We start from the raw sequence: 23,167 nt of genomic DNA, 5'->3' as shown, positions 1-23,167 counted from the left end.
GCCAGATATTCATTCTATTTTCATTAGACAGAAACTGGGGGTGTGGACAGATGTGTGTGTATGTGTGCGTGTGTGCGTGCGTGTGTGTGTATGTGTGAGTGTGTTGACACGATTTGAAGAGGAAGGACATTTAGTCAGGTGTAAATAAAGCTGTGAAGAAATTAACACCTGTCAAAAGAAAGACTGCTGCTAGATGTGAATGTGTGTGTATGTGTGTCCTTCTCTTTCCCTGTTGTGCTGTTTTACAGTAATACATATTTCTTATTTACTTATTTTCACAGTCTATTCATATTGTGTCTTTCACAGTTTGGGACAGCAAACTGAAAACCAGCCGTGAGTGGAGTTAAGCTTGTCCAGATGCTGAGACCAGCGTAAACCTTGTTCATCACATAAGGAGTAACTGAAGACTTAAATGAAAATAAACAGTTATCCATAATGTGGTATTTTTTCAAAGTTTAGTCACTTAGCCTCTGAATGTGGATACTGGATCAGCATGTTATATGAAATGAGCTAAATGTTCAGCATTTTTTATTATATTTTAATCCCCAATAAATCTATTTTCATACATTTTTCTCTGTTTTTGCTATCAGACCAATGGAAGGATTAGTTAACAATCACGCTCATAAAATCCTTATGTTAACACAATGACCTCTGACATAAACACCACTTACCAAAACTAACATAAGTTACGGCTTGAGCAGAATTTATTGTCACTGTACAAAGTATGTGGTATAACTGGTCTGTGGGTCACTCTTGCTTTGCTGTATATCCGCCAGCCAACCACACATAAGATTGAAGTTATAACAAAAGACCATTAAAAACAACAAAAGGTTTCTACTGCAGCAACAGTCTGTGTTTTTTTATACTGTAGTTTTTGATCTTTGAAGTTTTATCTTTTTTTTCCTCACAGTTTTCACATTTCTGGTGAACTCTGTCACCGTAACTCCCTTCCCTATTCCAGCTCACCAGTAAACCAATCAGCATTCGTCAAATGCACACTTTATCTGCTTCCAGCAGCATGTGGTTAGGATGTTGAACGACTCACGACAATAACGACAATACATACTTTGTGTTTTTGCAATAAGGGACTAATTGTATATTGCTTTTATTCATATACAAAAGCAAAGTGGCCTGTGAAAGAAATTCTGTTTCAAATCTTTGAGGTGATAGCTGAACTCAAATGTAAGTAGTTCTTATGAATTTCTGTTTAACTGACGTCAAACTTACAGCAGAATGACTGTCAGTTATTTCACGGTCTTTAGGTAACGAAATCTCTTTGAAGAAAAGCAACTGACTGCAAGTTGTCAAAGAAATGATCCCTGTTAGTCAAGCAACCATTTCAAAGACAAAGATTTATAGCAAAAGGTTGCAAAAATGTTGACTGTACTGTGACATCGAACCACTGTTTTCCTTAATGTGGCTGTAGTGTTAGTGCAATATTTGCTGTATTAAAAGTGATCAAAAAATTATGAAAATGATCCAATAAAATTAAAAATCCTTACATTAATTAAATTTGTCTATTTTCCCCCCTCCTATTAAAGGTCATCATATTATGTATCTAAGAACCATTTTCAGTGAAGATGGCTTTTTTAAAATCACTTTCTGCAAGTCCTATACATGCGCCAGTAGTTGCAACTCTGTGATGCCAACTGGATCTGTTACAGAGTATCAAAAATGTGATTTTTCACTTGGGATAAATCACGAGAGGTGAAACATCTTCACAAACATAAAGCCGTCTAATTGACGTATTTTTTCACCTTGACTTCAATTGAAAGGGACACAACTCAAGCCGAATTGCGTTGGTCTGGATTAATTACAAGGCACAACTTGCACGCCTTATGCAAGGCTCCCAGTTCCTTGCTTAAGCTTTTTTAAAGAAGAAATTTTTTGTTGTGGATAAGCTTTTGGTTTGTCTGCAGGTGTACAGATGGGAGTGATTATGCTTTTATGAATGCTGACTTCAGCAGTGACAGTGATTGATTGCATAGACAGAGTTGGAGTCGACTATATAGTGCAGGTAAATGCTCCATCATCCACCCTGACCGATACAAATAATCATGATGTGCAACTGTTTATCCTAAAATACAACCCGAGCGTTCTTGGCTGGCAGAGCTGAATTATAACGGCACACATTTTAGTTATAGTCCAGGAAAAATTGCAACAATGCAATCCACCACAAATGTTTTATGGTGGATATTTTAAAAAACTGAAATGTATGAATATTTTGTTGCTGTATTGAACCGCAAGCTGTGCTCTGTTATTAATGCTTGAGATGTTTTTAAAAGTTGGCTTGATGGACATATCTTTTTTATAAGGCCCAATTTACACTGCAGACCTTCACAAACAATCAAACAATACCCTATGAGCAGTGTTGGGGAGTAACGGAAAACACGTACCGCCGTTATGTATTTAAAATACAAAATATGAGTAACTGTATTCCGTTACAGTTACCATTTAAAAAGGTGGTATTTAGAATACAGTTACTTTGTTGAAATAAATGGATTACACGGCGGTATTTTTCTGTTTCATATTGTCGCGGGTCAGGACTGTTTGGGTTTTGTTTGACAGCTATGTTCTGTTGTTCCAAGCGGCAGCGTTATGGTTGCCATGCTTACAGGGTGATGCGCGCTCTCTCTGCGACTGTGTGTTTCCTGGGTGAGAGAGCGCCGTTTTGTTGTTGTGCTAAGCTAATAGGCAGAATGCTACAGGCATAGCCCTAAAGAATGTAGCATCATGGGCAGTGTAGTCCGTGCTGCAGGGAGAATGGACCGCCATACCCGTTATGTGTCTGTGAGCGCGAGGAGGGAGAAAAAGGAGAGTGGAAAAGTACGAGTTGTCATCGAGCAGAAACAGGAGCTGGAAGCATGTAAATATAATAATAACCACTGCAGCCAAGAAGAGTGCCTGACGAGCCCAGTTGTAAGTACGCTATTAAGACTCGACTGTACACTGTGTTTTTGTTTTCCTCCGAAACAATAAGTTCCGTTGGAGCAACCTTTCAACGCCTCTCTCTGTCTCTCGCTAGCAAACTTGACCCAGAGAACAAAGTAAAGCTATTTTTCGGCTACGAGCCCGACATGGAACCCAACGTATTAGCCAGAGGACCTTAAGTAATAGTAATAAATCACATTCATGTAGTTGTAAACAGCATGATAATATATTAAGTAATCCAAAGTATTCAGAGTACTTTACTCCCATTGAGTAACGTAACAGAATACGTTACAAAATACATTTTGGGGCATGTATTCTGTAATCTGTAGTGGAATACATTTTAAAAGTAACCTTCCCAACACTGCCTATGAGCAAGTGTTTGGCAATGGTGGGAAGGGAGAACTCCCTTTTAACAGGAAAAAACCTGGAGCAGGTTCATGGAGGGGCAACTGCATACCACAAATATTAAAGTAAATTCAGGTAGTAAGTGAAGAAAAGTCAAAATAGGATAAATATGATCTTTCTAGTGCCTATCATGCTTTTGCAGCGTGTTTTCAGTTCACATAAAAAATTACTATAATCTAGACTAGAAGTACCCCTCTGTGAATCACTACCTTATGGTGGTGGAGGGGTTTGTGTGTCCCAGGGATCCCAGGGGCTATGTTGTCTGGGGGCTTTTGGCTCCTGGTAGGGTCTCCCATGGCAAATATGTCCTGGGTGAGGGACCAGACAAAGAGCGATTCAGAAGACCTTTATGAGGAAAACATTGAGGGAACAGTTTACCCTGCCCAAGATAGGGTTACCAGGGCCCCACCCTGCAGCCAGGCCCGGGGAGGGTGCCTGAGGGCGAGCGCCTGGTGGCTGGGCCTTACTCCATGGGGCCCGGCCGGGCACAGCCCGAAAAGGGGACATGGGCCCATCCTCCCGCAGGCCCACCACCGACAGGAGGTGCCGTAGGGGCCGGGTGCATTGTGTGCCAGGTGGCGGCAGCCAGGAGCAGAGGCCCAGGCGGACTGATCCCTGGCTACCAAGGCTGGCAACACCTCTCTGGTGTGGAAGGAGCCTGAGTTAGTGCGTGAGGTTGAGAGGTACCGGCTAGATATAGTGGGGCTCACCTCTACGCATGGCTTGGTCTCCTGGAGAGGGGCTGGACTCTGTCTCAGTCTGGAGTTGCCCCTGGTGAGAGGCGGCGGGCTGGGGTGGGTATTCTAATATCCCCTCGGCTTGCTGCCTGTATGTTGGGGTTCTTCCCGGTGGATGAGAGGGTTTGTTCCCTGCGCCTTAGGGTCGGGGAACGGGTCCTCACTGTCATGTGTGCTTATGCGCCGAGTGGCGGTTCAGAGTACCCAGCCTTCTTAGAGTTCCTGGGTGGGGTTCTGGAAGGTGCTCCACCTGGAGACTCTGTTGTCCTACTGGGAGACTTCAATGCTCACGTGGGTAACGACAGCGAGACCTGGAGGGGCGTGATTCGGAGGAACGGCCTCCCTGATCTGAACCCAAGCGGTGTTTTGATATTGGACTTCTGTGCAAATCACAGTTTGGCCATAACAAACACCTTTTTCGAACATAAGAGTGTCCATAAGTGCACGTGGCACCAGAACGCTCTAGGCCGCAGGTCGATGATCGATTTTGTAATCGTATCACCACACCTGCGACCATATGTTCTTGACACTCGGGTAAAGAGAGGGGCTGAGCTGTCAACTGATCACCACCTGGTGGTGAGTTGGATCAGGTGGCGGGGGAGGATGCTGGACAGATCCGGTGCACCTAATCGCGTAATGAGGGTGTGCTGGGAACGCCTAGCAGAGGCCCCAGTCCGTGAGATTTTCAACGCACACCTCCGGCAGAGCTTCAACAGCATTCTGAGGAAGACTGGGGACATTGAGTCCGAATGGACTATGTTCAGCATCTCCATTGCCGAAGCTGCTGCATTGAGCTGCGGCTGCAAGGTGGTTGGTACCTGTCGTAGTGGTAACCCCCAAACCAAATGGTGGACACCAGAGGTGAAGGGAGCCACCAGGCTGAAGAAGGAGTCCTATCAGGCTTGGCTAGCCTGTGGGACTTCGGAGGCAGCTGACAGGTAGGAATGCGGAATGCGGCTCGGGCAGTGGCTGAAGCAAAAACTCGGGTGTGGGAGGAGTTCGGAGAGGTTATGGAAAAAGACTTTTGGACTGCCTCGAAGAGATTCTGGCAAACCGTCAGGCGTCTCAGGAGGGGAAAGCGGTGCTCTACCTGCACTGTGTAGCGCTGGCGGAGCGCTGCTGACTTCGACTGAGAAAATTGTTGGGCAGTGGAAGGAATACTTCGACGACCTCCTTAATCCCATTGACATGTCTTCCGAGGAGGAAGCAGAGTCTGGGGGTGAGGGGGATGACCCGCCAATTTCTGGGGACGAGGTCACTGAGGCAGTTAAACAACTCCTTGGTGGCAGAGCCCCTGGTGTGGATGAGGTCTGCCCCGAGTTCCTGAAGGCTCTGGACATTATAGGGCTGTCCTGGCTGACACGCCTCTACAATGTTGCGTGGAGATCAGGGGCAGTACCCCTGGACTGGCAGACCGGGGTGGTGGTCCCCATTTTTAAGAAGGGGGACCGGAGGGTGTGTTCCAACTACAGGGGGATCACACTCCTCAGCCTCCCTGGGAAAGTCTATGCCAGGGTGCTGGAAAGGAGAGTTCGTCCGCTAGTCGAACCTCAGATACAGGAGGAACAATGCAGTTTTCGTCCTGGTCGTGGAACACTGGACCAGCTCTTTATCCTCTCGAGGATACTTGAGGGTGCATGGGAGTTTGCCCAACCAGTCTACATGTGTTTTGTAGACTTGGAGAAGGCATTCAACTGTGTCCCTTGGGGTGTCCTGTGGGAGGTGCTACGGGAGTATGGGGTGTCTGGCCCATTGCTACGAGCCATTTGATCCTTATACAACCGTTGCAAGAGCTTGGTTCGCATTGCCGGCAATAAGTTGGACTCATTCCCGGTGGGTGATGGGCTCCGCCAGGGCTGCCCTTTGTCTCCGGTTCTGTTCATAATTTTTATGGACAGGATTTCTAGGCGCAGCCAAGTGGCGGAGGGCTTTTGCTTTGGTGGCCTCAGAATCTCATCTCTGATTTTTGCGGATGATGTGGTTCTGTTGGCTTCATCGGGTGAGGGCCTCCAGCTCGCACTGGAACGGTTTGCAGCCGAGTGTGAAGCAGCGGGAATGAGGATCAGCAGGAGCAGTTTGCAGATGTAAACTTTCTCGCACTGGATCCCTACCCTCACCTATGGCCATGAGCTGTGGGTAGTGACCAAAAGAACGAGATCGCGGATACAAGCGGCGGAAATGAGCTTCCTCCGAAGGGTAGCTGGCCTCTCCCTTAGAGATAGGGTGAGAAGTTCAACCATCCGGGAGGGGCTCAGAGTAGAGCCCGCTGCTCCTCCACATTGAAAGGAGCCAGCTCAGGTGGTTCGGGCATCTGACAAGGATGCCTCCTGGGCGAGGTGTTCCGGGCATGTCCCACCGGGAGGAGGCCCCGGGGCAGACCCAGGACACGCTGGAGAGATTATAAGATAAGATAAGATAAGATAAGATAACCTTTATTAGTCCCACACGTGGGAAATTTGTTGAATGGTTGCAGAGTCTAATTACTGATACGTTAGTTATAAAAAATTACGAGAAGAAAAGATAAGAAAGAAAGAAACTCAGAATGAGCAGAGCTGCTGTAACAGGCTGCCGCACACGGGGGGCGCCGGAAGTCGCATATATCTCTCAGCTGGCCTGGGAACGCCTTGGTGTTCCCCCAGATAAGCTAAAGGAGGTGGCTGGGGAGAGGGAGGTCTGGGCTTCTCTGCTTAGGCTGCTGCTCACACGACCCGGCCCCGGATAAAGCGAAAGAAGATGGATGGATGGATGGATGGATAGATAGACTAGAAGTAACCACCACACAAACCAGTTCCTCAGCATCACTCCAGAGACAGAATGTGTCAATGGAAAATTGTATGAGCAATACAGATAAAAGAAGGCAGTCCTTCACATTTGTTTAAAGTGTGAAGTGAAGAAAATATCCTTGTCAAAATCACACCAAGAATCCTCAGTGCTACTTTGCATCTTTATCTGATAGAAAGACTGATTTGTGTCATTTGTTTTTATGACAAATACAGTGGTATTCTTCAGGATACTAGAAGACGCACCTATGGTAACGTTTTAAAAATCTTCGATGCCATCTTTCTCAATTTATTGTATTCACAACATTTTCAGAAAACTTGGCCCCTGACCTGGACCTAAATGTCAAAGGATTGGAAAAAGAATTTTTTGTAGATGCACGCATGGTATCTTCTTCTGTAATTAATCGCATTCAAAAGACATTCTAAAAACTTAACCTCAGATTTTGACGTTGAGGCTGAACTCATCTGTACTTTTTAGTAGATGCACCTAGTATGAATTTCAAAATCCAAAGCCGCACAGTACATTACTTTTAATAGCAACAACATATTCTAATCTGTAAAGTTAAAATAGTATTAAATGTGAATAGTGTTGTCAAATGCTGCATTGAAGTCTTGGAGGACAAGCACAGAGATAAGATCACTCTGAAGCCACAAAAATATCATTATTATTACTTTACTAGTGCCATTTTGTGCCTTGATGAACTCCAAATAATTCCTAAAATCCTACAACAGCTTGACAATTTTGTTTTACATCTGATACTACAGTTACTTTTCAGCAATTATAACAGCCTATGTACCTTGTTAATTAAAGATAAACCGATCACATTTAGTTTTTTGTTTCCCAGGAATCCCAGGAGCTATGTTGTCTGGGGGCTTTCGACCACTCGTAGGGTCTCCCATAGCATATTGGTCCTGGGTGAGGGACCAGACAAAGAGCGATACAAAAATTGCTGTGAATGAAAGACCAAGGGAACAGTTCACCTTGCTTGGGATAGTTAACAGGGCCCCGCCTTGAAGCCAGGCCTGGGGAGGGTGCCTGTGTTGGAGCGTCTGGTGGCCGGGCCTTAGTCCAAGGGGCCTGACCGGGCAAAGCCAGAAAAAAGGACATAGGCCCACCACCTGCAGGAGGCACCGCAGGGATCGGGGTGTGTGTGTGCTGGGCAGCAGCCAGGGGAGGAGAACCTGGCGGACTGATCTCTGGCAGACGGAAGAAGCCTGAGCAAGTGTGTGGGGTTGAGGAGTACCAACTAGATGTAGGTATGGGATGTAGCATGGCTTGGGCTGCGGAACCAATCTCCTGGAGAGGGGCTGGAGTCTGTCTTATTCTGGAATTGGTCTTGGTGAGAGGCAGCGGGCTGGGATGGGTATCTTAGTAGATCTTCTGAGTTCTTCCGGTGAACAAGAAGGTTTGTTCCCTGCACCTTCAGGTCGGATGCTTATGCGCTGAATGACAGTTTAGAGTACCTGACCTTCTTGGAGTCCCAAGGTAGGGTGCTATACCTGGGGACCCTGTGGTCTTACACTCATATGGGGAACGACAGTGAGACCTGGAGGGGCATGATTGGGAGGAATGACCTGCCAGGGTGGCTGGCTCCTCCCTTACAGATCAGAGTAGAGTCGTTACTCCTCCATATCGAAATAAGCCAGTTGAGGTGGTTTGGGCATCTAACAAGGATGCCTCCTCGGTGAAGTGCTCCGTGCATGTCCCACTGGGAGGAGGCCCTGGGGTAGACCCAGGACACGCTGGAGGGAGTGGCCGGGCAAAGGGAGGTCTGGGCTCCTCAGCTTAGGCTGCTGCCCCTGTGACTTGGCCCCAGATAAGCAGAAGAAGATGGATGGATGCATAGATTTAAAATCACATCATTAAATAATGGTAAGACTTCTTTGAAGAGTTATGTAGGGATGGGGGTCAAATAGATGTTTGGTTTGGAACTATTAAAGTTAGTTCAGAGAGGGAAAAAGAAAAAGAGGGAAAAAGAAAAAATCTGAAACTACTGCAGTTGCTGTACTCCTGCTACATCGATGAGAATACTGTAATAACTTTTTTTAAAATATACACATTTTCTTTTTAAAGAATTTCATGAAGGCATTAGCCATGTATTCCTTTAGAACTAAATGAATCAAAGAAAGAGACAGAGGGAATGGCACTTCCATGCCTGAGAAACTATTATTATGCTGAACAATTGATCCCCGTACTGCACTGGTGTAACAGAGGCTATAAAGCCAAGTGGAAGGAACTAGAATTTAGAATGTCATCTAATGTCATTTAGAATGTCAACAGGGAAGCTGCTGTTGTGTTATCTGTTGTTATCTGTGTTCTGTTGTTATCTGCTGTGTTGTTTCACCCACTTTGTGATCCTGTCATTGATTTAATAATCAACTAGCTCTAAGACGGATCAACAAGCTCTAACGAAGAAAAGTTCACTTTGTTGATGCTCCCATCCACCACCGTTTGTTTTACACTGCGAAAATCAACAGTAAAGCTAAAGAACCAATGCTACATTAAAAAATGCATAAGAACTGTAAACTCAGCTTGATACGATGTTTAAATTAGACAGCTCGTTGAAGGCTGAAGGCAGCCATCCCACTTTCTGTCGCAGTGATAAATGGTTATAATGCATAATTTCCGTATAATGCAAATAATGGTCAAAAAAGGCTTAAAACCCACGTTTCTGTCTTTAGTTTATAAAAACTGAGGGATAATCATGATCTTGAACAGAAGGACTTTTCAGATGCAACCATGTATGTGGTATCCGAAAAAGATAAAACATATATCAAAATCATCAGTTAAGAAATATAATTACGGGCATTGTAAGGATGCAGCTCTGTGATTAAAGCAGAACTGTTACAGCCAACATTAGACTCAAAATGTTTTGTCATTTTAAATTAGGCTTTTGTTGCACCATAAATAATACCATCAAAAAATCTGTATGAAAAACTGACCCAAGCTAAGAATGATAGTGTCATATTAAAAAACATGGAAAAAAGGAGGAAAAGGACTATCCTCTGAGGACTAGAAGGAATTATGTAACTTTCAACACTGACTCAGTAACAATGAGTCTGTATGGAAGCTTATGTTGTCCCGATAGTGGAGCATTACATATCACGGTGTATTATGGTGAGTGGTCTGATCAGAGAAATGTATTCTACCAAATACAGAGAGATCCCTCAAGAAATTCGCCACAGAAAAAGTGTGTTCTAAGGCCATTTCCACATTAACATGAACACTATATGAGGCATTATATTTTATACTCTAGACTCCCACATTGCTGCCTTTTTAGAGTACCACATAGATCTGAGGCAAACTCAACATACCCATGATGTTTACTTATCTTGTCTAACACATTCCAACACACACCTTTGTTTGACTGCACCAAAAGAATAAAAAGCTGCTCAAAGGCCATAGAACTATGGATTAATTAAATCTAAAAACACAAAACAAAAACAAAAAAACAAACATTCCCTGAGTTCCCATTGATGCTTTTGAGGGAAAGATAACGCTTGATACATTATGTAAAACTATCTGCACACTGGAGCCTACATCTTGTACTGATGGGGAGATCATGGTCCAGTGAAATGATAGGTCAGTATGTTGATCAGATATTACAATGGATACAACATACTATGGCAACGGCAAAGCCTGACTTTACATTTTCAAGCCCTGCATCTTGCGCGTCTTCTTGTTTCATTTTTACTGGAGACCACAATGTTTGTATTTCCACCATCAGCCTTCTCGATTGGTCTTTTGGTAATTAGTTCACTAGTAATGACTTTAAAATGCATATTAAAAATAATTAAAATAATAAAATAATAAAAATCAAGACATTTAAGTGCTGAAGAAAAATATTTTGTGTGTGGGTCAAAAAAAAAGAAAAAAAGAGTTCAAATCAGACAAAGTGTGACATTTGTATGCACTACTCTATATCTTCACGGTGCTATAACAAATCTCACAGAAGTATGCAAACATATAGTGGAATGGAATTTGTTTGAGACATGGTCTTTTTGTCTCTCTCGCCCACAGCCACACAGTGCAGGGATCAGTTCCAGAGCATGCCTCAGAGCAGCAGTTTGAAGCATTCACACAGAGGATTTGCAGCATGTCCTGCTGCTTGGAACAAAGAATTAATAGCAGTCTTCTGCTTTCCAGTGCAGACTCTAACTTTCTTCTCCGCCAAAGTACCCTTTGCGTGTGTGTGTGTGTGTGTATATATATATATATATATTACTGCGACAAAGAATGCAAGCATTGCAGATAAACATATACATTTGTGTGTGTGTAACTTGTAATACTTACTATTTATAGGTCTCGGAACGAACATATTCAAAAACATGGGAGACTCCTAGCTGGAACTGGTCTGCAATGGGAGTAACCCAAGGATTATTCTCTGCTTTAAACACCTGTTTAGGGCCAGTCAGATCCAGATTACCTGTAGACAAGAGGACATACAAACATGCCATTGAAGCATTTTCTCATATGTCTGATGTTTATCTTGTATTCTGCAAACTAATCACATTTACAAAGTTAGATGCAGCTTGCTATACAGCTTCAGAGCCATCAGGTTGAGGGCTTTGATCATGGGAATTGCAGTGCTAATTAGGAAGAGTACAGTACTGCTCTAACAGTTCACCCACCCAGATTTATTCAGTTGGTAGAGAAACTCAGCTCTTGCCTTTATATATGCTTAAGACCCTTTAAAAAGGAAATGTGATGACAAAGAACACAGCTTTTCTCACCAGATTTCTATTTTAAACATAAACACTCAGTTTTAACAGATGAATGTATTTGGATCACAGTGATGATTTAATAATACGTTTTTAGGGCAAAGAGCCAGTCCCCATAATGTAAAGCATTCAGTTTTAGGAAAAAAGACTTTGATTAGGTCTGCGTTAAGTTTGGGTTAGGCTAAGAGATAGGTCCAGGATTTCAGCATCGGTCAGCAGGCAAACTCTCCAGGAAATACACATACAGTAAATCAATATGCTATTCTCTAAAGAGTTGTTTGTATGTGGGCAGTACCAAGTTCCGGGGGCAGAACAGTCAGTCTGTTGCCCTGGATGTGAAGCTCTTTGAGATGAGCTAAATCCCCAATCTCCTTAGGCAGCGAGATCAGATCATTATCTCTAAGACTCAACTAAAGAGAAAAAATACACAAAGCAAAAAGAGGATGCGTTCACTTATTAAACAAGATCACATGCTTACATTGATTTAAAATTCAAATAGGACTTGATTATTCCAAGACTTCTATTCATATTGACTTACTATTTGCAGCTTCGTCAGCTTCCCAATGTCAGCTGGAAGGACCTCAAAGTCATTGTCACTCAAATAAAGAGCTCGCAGAGTTGCTGGAAAACAGAGATCCCTGTTACTTTGTATCCGTGTGCAATGATGGTGGAGAACAACACAACAGCCTAATCAATCAAGAGCAAACTCAGCAACATCATCAACATAAGTTAGCAAGAGACAGGGTGAGTTTCCAAAGTTTCCAAATTAGGCACCTAGTTGTTTATGGAAGGCAAAATATTAAAAAGCTTAACTAAACAAGACCCCGTCCGTCCGTGCAATCTGCGACAGGTTCGCAATTTTGGCCCCATAGGCTGTATTATTGTAGGGTATACCTTAAAATATAAAACGCCTTGAGGCGACTGTTGTTGTGATTTGGCACTACATGAGTAACACTGAATTGAATTGAATATAGCTTCACTGCCACAAGAATGGGATAAACTAAAATAATTCTATAACTCTTTGAGACTTTGGAAATTATTTTGGGCAGACTCTATGATTTTGAACTTTTGTGTGTGTGTATGGACGGATATTAATGGGGACCAAAAATTAGTAGTTTACTATACTTGTGGGGACAAACAGCCCTCGTGGGGACCGAAATCCCAGTCCCCACGAGTTTGAAGAACTGTGGTTTTAGTGTCAGGGTTACAATTAGGTTATGGTTAGGTTTAGGGTAAGGGTCAGGGTTAGGCCTTCATTTTTGATGGTTAGGGTTAGGGTAAGGGGCTAGGGAAAGCATTATGTCAACGAGATGTCCCCACAAGGGTATAAATACACAGTGTGTGTGTGTGTGTGTGTGTGTGTGTGTGTGTGTGTGTGTGTGTGTGTGTGTGTGTGTGTGTGTGTGTGTGTGTGTGTGTGTGTGTCTTCATGCACACTAACTGAGGTAAAAGAAATTCCCTGGAAGACAGTTCTGGTTCAGGTTGTTATAGGTGAGGTCCAACACCTCCAGAGCAGGCAATGACCCAAATCCTCGGGGCAAGGTACTCAGGCGGTTCATCCTGTGCTCCAAAAAACACAAAACCCATATCATGCATTACATAAAAACAATACACCAACTTCAGCTGTTCGCAGTTTCTGTTTCGAATTTAGGCAATGACTAAATTACTTATTGTGCATCATAACACAATAACATCAACAGAATGTTGAAATCTGAAAAATGTCAAATCTGTGTGTGCAAGGGACAAGGCTGAAAATTAATATAGAATCCTCATCTTTGGGAAGGTTGGCGGTTCGATCCCTGGCTCCCCCAGTCTGCATGCCAATTATCCTCGGGCAAGATATTAACCCCATGTTGCTCACACACAGTATCAGGCAAAAGTATACATACCACCTACTAACATTTTGTTAAATGTCTCTTTGAAAGTTGCACCTTGACCAAGAGTCAGATACCCTCTCTATGTCCAAGAAACTTCTTAAAACTTTCCTTTTTGCTTAAGCATATAATTAGAGCTGGATCAGGTGACTGCTACAAAATGTAATAATTGGTTGCGGCATATGGCTGCTCCGCTCTAAGCCATGTTCTGCCAGAATTAAAGATTTTAAGCTTAAGTATTCCATTCATCAAGATCTGATGCATCACAGATCCCCAACCTAAATAGGACACACACTTCACAGCAATCACCATAGCTATTCTACTTTAGAAACGGGTACAGGTAGAAATGGAGGCTGCAATGCTACTGCTTTTGTTGGTTGTTGAAATTCAAACATTGGCCATTTGATTGGGATCAGCATACACTCTGATTTACCATTCTTCTGGATTCTTCACTGTTGGCAAACTGTTAACATGCTGTCTTTGAGTCCACGTTGAATCAGCAGCAGTGGATAGTTTTTTTAACCTGTAGTTTGCATTTTACTGTCATGTTCTTGTGTTTTCATGCAGCAATAATAAAAGCTCTTTCAAATCGTAACTCATCAATATTTATAGACTACTTCAAGATCTCTCTCCTCCCTGCACAAACTGAATCCAGCTGATCGTAGTCTATGTGAACAAAAGGGGCAGTTTTTTTTTCTCTTTACACTATGTGGACACAGTCTAAGGAGCTTGAAAAGAAAGATGACCGGACTTCTTTAAGTTTCTCTCATTTGAAGAGCTTCTTCAGTTCTACAAGAAATTAGCGGATGTTCCCAGATTTAAGCACTATTGGGAGCATCCCCAAGAAGGTCATGGACCCCCTTTTGATCCTCTACCTCATAGGTGTCAAACTCTGGCCCTACCAAATTACTATTAGAGCTGGCCTACTGGTATTATACAGCTAATATATACAGTATATTGTTTAGTACTAAGCTTTGCTTGTTCCATTTTCAGTTTTTCAGCAAAACGTGTTTGAGTCCATAAGAAAAGATTCATTCTTATATCTGGAGGAAGATTTTTTTTTTCAATAAATATTAATGTTAGCCCACGACTTTGTTCCAGTTTTGAATTTTGGCCCACTGTGCATTTGAGTTTGACACCCCTGCTCTACCTAATCACATGAACCCAGGTTTGAAAACAGGTGTGGGTCACAATAGGCCAAGGTTTTGGGTGAACCCATTGTGAAACCCATTGTGATTTCTTTCCTTAGTGACTGTAATATGATTTCTAAATTTACAGATGAGAAATCATCTCAAATGTGGCCATACATCTTGATCTTGCATTTCCACAATTACAGATTCCCATGGTACAAATTTGAATTTTTTGTTTGGGCCTTGTCCTTGATGATTATCATGAACATCGTAACCAAATAAATAGGAACAAAACAAACAAAAGGTGTGAACAGACAGATTAACAGAAAAGGAGGATTTGATAATGGAGGAGACACCAGCTGAGTTTATGCACATATATGCTTTCAGGTAGAAGGAGCTGACAGGTCACAGGGACAACCGTTCTATTTGAGTTCTATGTGTTTGGCAAATGAAATTACGAACCTACGAGGTCCAATCACATCAATGCAAGTCCAGCGACACACATACACATGCGCACACACGTACAGACGCACACTCACAAAACAAAAAAATAAACAGAAAATGAAAAGTGAATGCACAGCCTGAATAGTAGTTTGAGGCTTAGACTATCCAGATCATGTTTGTTTGTGGATCAATACACACCATGGCTCCTCTCCTAATCCTCCTGTCACTGACATCCTGCCTGTGTGAGGCTGCACCCATATCTAAACATACACATACATTCACTTCCAATTTGTGACACAGAAACTGCAGTTTTGATTAGATTAGTTTGTAGTTTTTCTGTAACACTAAAACAATAAATGAAAACTCTTGAGTATTATTTGTGTTGTAAATCACTGGAGATAACCCAGCAAAGAGTCACATAAAGGCTGTGTGTTTGAGCTGAGGTTTAAGCATAAAACACATGCTCTTTTACTCACTTGCTGCTCATCAAATAAACAAACCAATTTAGATAAATTGCTGTAATCAAATCGAAGCTGGAGCAACCTGAGGTTGCACAGACTTAAAAAGGTGGAAAGAGATAAATTTACTGTATACAGTAATGTGTACACACTGGTGTGAGAAAGTATTTCCCCGTTCAAACATGAATAGCCTGTCATACCAAAGCACTGAAATTAGATTCAAGTCCAAAACCTTAATTTAGTTTTGTTGAGCCATTCAGAAATAGACTTGCTTATGTCCTTTACATTATTGTCCTGCTACTTAACCAAAGTGTGCTTGAGCATCAGGGTACAAACTGATGGTTGGACATCCTATTTTCTGGTAGAGACCATAATTCGTGACAAGTTGTCCAGGTCCCAAAGCGGCAAAGCAGCCCTGGACCATCCACTATCACCGACGTGTTTGATTCTTGGTATGACAATGTTTTCGTGAAATGTTGTGTTAGCTTTAGGTTATATTTAGATGATATCGTGATTAAACAGACCTGGCAGTAGTTAGCCCTGGGTGCTGGCAAGTGAAATTGAACATGTAGTTAATCATATTATACTAGTAATATTATACTGCAGTTGTAAATGGAAGTTATCACAGTATAGTGGTGCAATAGATGAGCCTTTCTGCTAGTTGAAGAGTCTTCCACAATATTTTCATTTTTTTATTGTTCATTTATTTATTTTGATTCACTTATTAATATATTGATATTTAGTGTCTCTGGATCGCAATATCGCCATGCAAAATATCACAATACTGCGCCATATCAATTTTTCTCACTTACCTCTATTGCACAAGCAACCTTACCTCAAACGATTCAGTCTGACTTGGACTGAGTACAACTGCTCTCCGCAAAGTTGTCAAAGGTTTGAAAATGATTGCTGTCTAATTTAAAAATACAGATTGCCAACATGTTGTCATCAGTCTGACTGAGTCTTTTTGATTTGAAGCGACTCGCCTCAACTGGCTGCCAGCTAATTGCACTCTGGTGATAATGCTTTAGAATTGGAAGGTTGCAGAGCACAAATGTAAGAGTTTTATTCAAATTTTTGTTAAATGTAAACATCTAGAGATATTTGATTCTTGATGATTTATGACAGTTAATTGCTTTACAATCATAAAAAGATTTCATTTAATAGCCATCTTGACACCATTTAATCGCAGGCTAATGGACTGAAGACATAGTGTACATTTTCATTTTCACTGCTATACTGATGACACCCAGCTCTATCTATCTATGAAGCCAGATAACACACACCAATAGTTAAACTGCAAGAATGTATCAAAGACATAAAGACCTGGATGGCCGCTAACTTTCTGCTCCTTAATTCAGATAAAACTGAAGTTATTGTACTCGGCCCTGAAAATCTTAGAAATATGGTATCTAACCAGATTCTTACTCTGGATGGCATTACCTTGGCCTCCAGTAACACTGTGAGGAACCTTGGAGTGATTTTTGACCAGGATATGTCCTTCAACGCACATATTAAACAAATATGTAAGACTGCGTTCTTCCATTTGCGCAACATCTCTAAAATGAGAGAGCATATTTCTCCTGTTTTGACTTCCCTTCATTGGCTCCCTGTTAAATTCAGAATTGAATTCAAAATCCTGCTCCTCACATACAAGGTCTTAAATAATCAGGCCCCATCTTATCTTAATGACCTTGTAGTACCATATCACCCTATTAGAGCACTTCGCTCTCGCTCTGCAGGCCTACTTGTTGTTCCTAGAGTATTTAAAAGTAGAATGGGAGGGAGAGCCTTCAGTTTTCAGGCCCCTCTTCTGTGGAACCAGCTTCCAGTTTGGATTCGGGAGACAGACACTATCTCTACTTTCAAGATTAGGCTTAAAACTTTCCTTTTTGCTAAAGCATATAGTTAAGGCTGGACCAGGTGACCCTGAATCCTCCCTTAGTTATGCTGCAATAAGCATAGGCTCCTGGAGGACTCCATAATGCATTGAGTTTTTCCTTTTCAGTCACCTTTTTCACACACTATGTGTTAATAGACCTCTCTGCATTGAATCGTACCCGTTATTAATCTCTGTCTCTCTTGCACAGCATGTCTTTTATCCTGTCTTCCTTCTCTCTCCCCAACCGGTCGCAGCAGATGGCCCCGCCCCTCCCTGAGCCTGGTTCTGCCGGAGGTTTCTTCCTGTCAAAAGGGAGTTTTTCTTTCCCACTGTCGCCAAAGTGCTTGCACATAGGGGGTCATGATTGTTGGGTTTTTCTCTGTATGTATTACTGTAGGGTCTACCTTACAATATAAAGCACCTTGAGGCGACTGTTGTTGTGATTTGGTGCTGCATAAATAAAACTGAATTGAATTGAATTGAATTGAAAGCAGTCTGACTCCGTCTTACGGCAACATTTATGGTAAGTTTTAGTAACAGTGTTGGTATGCTTGACAATTTCCCTGTGTAGCAAATAAAATAACATAAAGCAAATAACTTTATTAGATAAAACAGATAATGAAAGATAATTATGAGGGCATAATTCACTGTTGAAAAAAATGTGACAAACTGCAATGTATCGTATTGCAGTACTTAACATATTTCAAAATATTAAAAATCCCAAAACACTGTATCATGAGCAAAGTATTGTGACAATATCATATTGTAGGGTTTCTGGCCATTCCCACCTATATCCAGCATGGACAGCTAGGGAACAATAAAGAGTAGGTGGCGATTGTAAACGAGGTAACAATAGCACATACCCAAGGTTGAGGTGTTTCAGCTTCTGAAGGCTGCTGATCTGAGTAGGAAGCTCTTCAATCTGGTTGTTGAACATGTTTAGAACTTCCAGGTTCTTCAGTTCTGAGATGTTAGCAGGGACAGCTGGAAAACACCAACACAGGGAAAATAAATGATAAGTATATCCAGCATACTGGGAACATTAGCACAAAAACACACTTCTCCTGGATGTCTGAAAATATTGATTGTGTGGTATCACACAGGTACCATCTCTACAGCGAGGATACCATCAGCAACTCGGGCCTTGTTCCGAGACAACTGACTTTTTAACTAACCCTACACACCCACCATTTACCAGGTTGTTTACAACAAAAACATACATACTGTGACAAGAACATCGCCTTCCCAACTCTGATCACCAGTTCATCATCATCAACTTGATTAAACACTGTGTTGACCAACCTTGATATAAGATTGAAGAGTATAAACGAGGCAGTTTTACTCTTCCCTACTATTTACAGTTCTACTGATGATCGGTGGACATTTGAACAGAGACAAGTTATTAGAAAGGATAAACCAACTAGGCCCTGACATGAATGCTGCCAGGAGGATGAGTGTTAAAGTGGTGAGGTCTGGGCATACTGATAGGCTTCGTAGGACTTGCGCGTGAACATGTGTGTGTGTGTGTGTATTTTTAACTTGTTAGTTGAAATGTGCAATATCTACTTTCTACATTTTAAAAATAATTGAAGATAAATCTGTGGAATTCAGATCAAGCCTTCCACAAAAACAACATTAACACAAAGTCTGTGTCTGTAAGGTAAATATTGTTTCAGTCCAATTTAAGATTATATGTGGTCAAAAGAGTTTGAAAGAAATTATATATTGTATTACCACTGTTTGTTAGATTGACCACATATAAGTAGCTTATCTTAATGGCATGCCCGTCTTGGGCTATGGTGGGCTAAAGACTGGGGTGGAATTGTGGGACTGGGTGGGGATGGTAGGTTCTTGGTTCAGCCTTTGCTCCCTGGTCTCTCATTGGGTGGGATTGGACTTCACCTTTCTTGCTTCTTTTAATGCACAGCATTAGCCTAGCACAAGCTCACCTATCAGATTTATAATAAGTGTATTAACTATAGTTGTTAAGAGCAGATTGGGATGATGGTGGGATGCTGCCCCACACAACACAGGACCCGAAGAGTTTCAGGGCGATTCAGAACAGCGTTCGGGACAGATCATCTCCTTGGTAAATTCCACACTTGATGGTGACTCGTGCAATCGGCTTTATGCTGGCATCTGGTGTTTTTTGCCACATCCTCATCGATTTTCTAATGAAAGCTGTTAGGGTCCTGAGTCATAGGCCTTTGTATAGACAATCTAGGTGATGGACAGGTTGGTCAGTGTGGTATTGCAGTCTTGAGTGATTACTCTTGCGCATCACAAGCTCACCCCTCTGGTGAATCTTCCAATTCCCTTCTGGACCCTGCTCATGTGTTGAGTCATGTGCCTGCTCATCTTAGCTGCTGTGACGCCTGAGGTCACTAGTTGGATAGGACCGCACCCTTTTGGGGATCCTTCAGGATCAGGACTGTCAGGCCTTCTGTTAGCCATTGCAGGTGTGTCTCATTCATTAGCATTTCATTCGTTTGTACTGCCAGACGGCCATATCTTCTTTAGCCAGTAGGTGTGAATGATGCCTTTGCTTTATATCATGAAGCGTGCCAGTGCCCTACGCTGAAAAACAGGCCGACACCATTATGTTAGCACCTCCAAACTTCACTGTTGGTATGGTGTTTATGGGGTGATATGCAGTGCCTTTTGACCACGGAACATGGTGTTTATTATGGCATCCAAAAAATTCAATTTTGGTCTTATCTGACCAGACTATATTCTCCTTATCTAAATATTGTTGAGCAAATTTTAAACGCCTTTCAATATGCTTTTCCTTCAACAATGTAGTCTTGCATGGTAAGCATGCATACAGTTTAGATATTCTTCTGTAACCAATGCCATCAGGAAGGTCTTGAGAGAGCTCTCATTGGTTTTACCCATCATGAGATGTTTCTTGTGTGACACCCGTTTACAGGCCATCAGTTTGGACTGAACCAGCTGACATTAATTTGCACTAAGTGGCAGGATTACGTTCTAATTACTGATGGATTTCAGCTGGTGTCGTGACTTTCCATGCCTTTTTGCGCCCCTCTTTCTTCATGTGCGCAATACATTCTCCCTGTGTCATTTCTTGATTTTACACATAATTTATGGACATCTATGATTTGATTTCTATGTATGTGTGGATTAGATGGGTTGTTACCGACATCTAGTAAGGATTTTAATGTCCCTAATGCCCAATTAGAAACATATTTAGTGACGCAATCAATACTTATTTTCCGTGCTGCGTGTATATCTTTTTATTATGTCCTCTACACTTGTCACCTTATTTAGTTTTTTAACTCATAAGCTAGTGTTTTACATGACTTGAGGACATACAAACTGAATAAACACAAGACCAGCGTGAAAGTGTGAGTATATGCTAGTGAAGGAGGACTCGGCAGGCTTGAAAACCACATATTAGTGCTTGTGATAATAATGACAGCAAACAGTAAGGTGTGTGTAAGTGTCAGTGAAGTCTCTTCTCATTCCTCCTGTGGGCCACTATCAATGAAATACCACAACCTCCTAACCATGTGAACAAACCTACAGTATTTATGAGGCTTTCTGTACAATATATGATATTGATTTCCATACAGGCTCTTTGGATGGTTGGAGAGCTACTGTATTATTAGTTTGCATGTTCGTGTATTTGAACAAGAAAACCTTTTCAGCCATGCTTGAAAACACTGATATAAAGAAAAGTTTGGTGCAGCAGGTCTTCAATACCTTCTTTATGCCAGTAGTATTCATCATTAATCATTTAAATGGTCTGAAAAATCACGAGAAAGATCAGGTGTGAGAATGGGATAGAATCAAACGTATAGAACAATATAAACCAGAATCCTGAAAATAAGAAAACATTTCTGTTAGGAGACAATCACCGTTTCCACTCCTTTGGAGTTCTAAGGTAATATGATCCAATATAATACTACAAACAGTATAGACTGTCCAGTTTTTAAGACAAGTGTTAAGACACTTGTCTTAAAAACTTGACAAGTGTCTTAACACTTGTCTTTCCTCTATTATTAGAGGAAAGATGATCCTCTAATAATAGAGGATCATCTTTCCTCTATTATTATAATACAGTCTTTACGTTGCAATAAAAACCACCTTGACATGACTTCTGTTGTGAATGGGTTTATAGTATTACAATTATAACAGTGCATTTATATTATAGTACTGCACTGTACTGTAACTGTTAGAGTAAAAAGTATTTCCGAAGTGCTGTGAAACAGAGCAAAGAAATTTTTCACACAGCTTCACCAAACATCCTAGTTTTATTTTGGATGCTTACACGATTTTACTTGTTTTAAAAAGAAACTAAATTCACCAGCAGCAATGCATTGTCTCCAGATTCAGTTTTGCTGCTGACTGCTTGAGGTGTTCTTCAAAGTGAACAAAAGATGTGCTTCCAGTATCTTTCTCCAGGTCATCTTTAGCATATTTGAGTCTATATCACAAGTTGAGTTCTTATTGGTCCGTAGCCTCCTAGCCCATTGATGTGCAAGGTCTAGTGATTGTCTTCTATGAAACTACAATTCACAACTTAGCCAAGTCATTCATTTGTATCTTTTGGGACTTTTAGACACATCTCTCACTAGTTTTTGAAATGTTTTGCTTACAGCTCAAGCCTTTGCTGAAGTTTTTATAATGTGTATAAATTGGAAGCTAACTCTCAGTTTTACCTTGATTTTACAAGCTTTAAGCTAAGGCATATCACTGCACAGCAGTGGTTTGTGCTATGGCTTAATAAAAAGGTCAGTTTTTTAGACGACTAATAATATTGATCCTGGTCTTATTTTCTCTGAAATAATTCAGTTACACACATCCTACTTCTTCATATAGTTTTACATTTAGTTTATATTTCTAATAATTAGCTTTTATGAAAAATGTAAATTATCCTTTTATTAACATCACATCAATCAGCAAGACACGATAACCAAAACCCAAGATGTAGTTTCATACCAGTATAAAAACAGCTTAGTGAATGTGTGTAGTAAGCCTGTGATGACCTCTGCTGGTGCAAAATACAATCACATGACTTCAATGCCATTAGATATTACAAAGTAGTCCCCTCCAGTTCCCTATTTATGATATAAACGGTGTCTTTGTTTCAGGTGTTAAACATCCTGCAGATCAAGTGTATTTATGTATGTATGGGGATTTTATGCAAACAGCTCTTAGAACAGAGCTAGTTAAACAAGGATGGGAAATGATAAATCAATATGAACACTACAAGTAGTCCAATGGAACTCCTTTATATGTCTACACCATCTGAAACTCCAACCAGGGTTTACCATTCACTCAATATACAGCAAGTATATACACAACATGACCTTGCTTCAAATTCATGCCATGCTTCACTTGCCCAGTGATGCTATCTAACAGGACTGAGAGATGGGCTCCTATCTCTGTCTGTTATACCACGAAGGGTGGACTGGTTCAGGGCACCATCAATTTATTTACAGTTGTGGTCAAAAGTTTGCAAAAACTCATCACTATACTCATGCCCAGTATATGTAATCTTTTGACCGCAACTGTATTTATAAACTACAAGTCTTCAATCTGTTACTGCTTGCCCTGTTGCACAAATGAATAGAATGCCTTTATTGTCATTATACAGATGTACAATGGGATACAAATGAGTTCAAATCCCAGCTTTAGTGATGAAAAGAGAACAGTATGAATGTGAATACACAGACTGGGCCTACCACTGACATAACAGGATATTATGGTTAGTTGATGCTGTCCAGATGTTTGACTTGAATAGGACTTTTTATTGATTCTAATATGCCAATGTTTTCCTT

The 23,167-nt window shown here is 41.5% G+C and overlaps 1 protein-coding gene across 1 annotated transcript in view; it reads right to left on the bottom strand.

Annotated features, from left to right (window-relative positions):
* rsu1 (Ras suppressor protein 1) overlaps positions 1–23,167 on the bottom strand; it is a 39,499-nt gene that overhangs the window by 14,413 nt on the left and 1,919 nt on the right. Inside the window, exons 4-8 of the mRNA XM_085418073.1 lie at positions 18,227–18,347; positions 13,017–13,135; positions 12,114–12,196; positions 11,871–11,985; positions 11,148–11,280 (exon numbers count right to left, since the gene is read on the bottom strand). Coding sequence (XP_085274199.1) covers positions 11,148–11,280; positions 11,871–11,985; positions 12,114–12,196; positions 13,017–13,135; positions 18,227–18,347 — 571 coding nt within the window. The remainder of the gene's footprint in view (positions 1–11,147; positions 11,281–11,870; positions 11,986–12,113; positions 12,197–13,016; positions 13,136–18,226; positions 18,348–23,167) is intronic.

Source organism: Rhamphochromis longiceps, linkage group LG9 (assembly GCF_057381845.1).
Source record: "Rhamphochromis longiceps isolate RC_006_pf linkage group LG9, R_longiceps_female_GT1.1, whole genome shotgun sequence".
Classification (NCBI taxonomy): Eukaryota; Metazoa; Chordata; class Actinopteri; order Cichliformes; family Cichlidae; genus Rhamphochromis; species Rhamphochromis longiceps.
The sequence above is the reverse complement of the archived record's forward strand: the minus strand, read 5'-3'. Positions and strand labels throughout refer to the sequence as shown.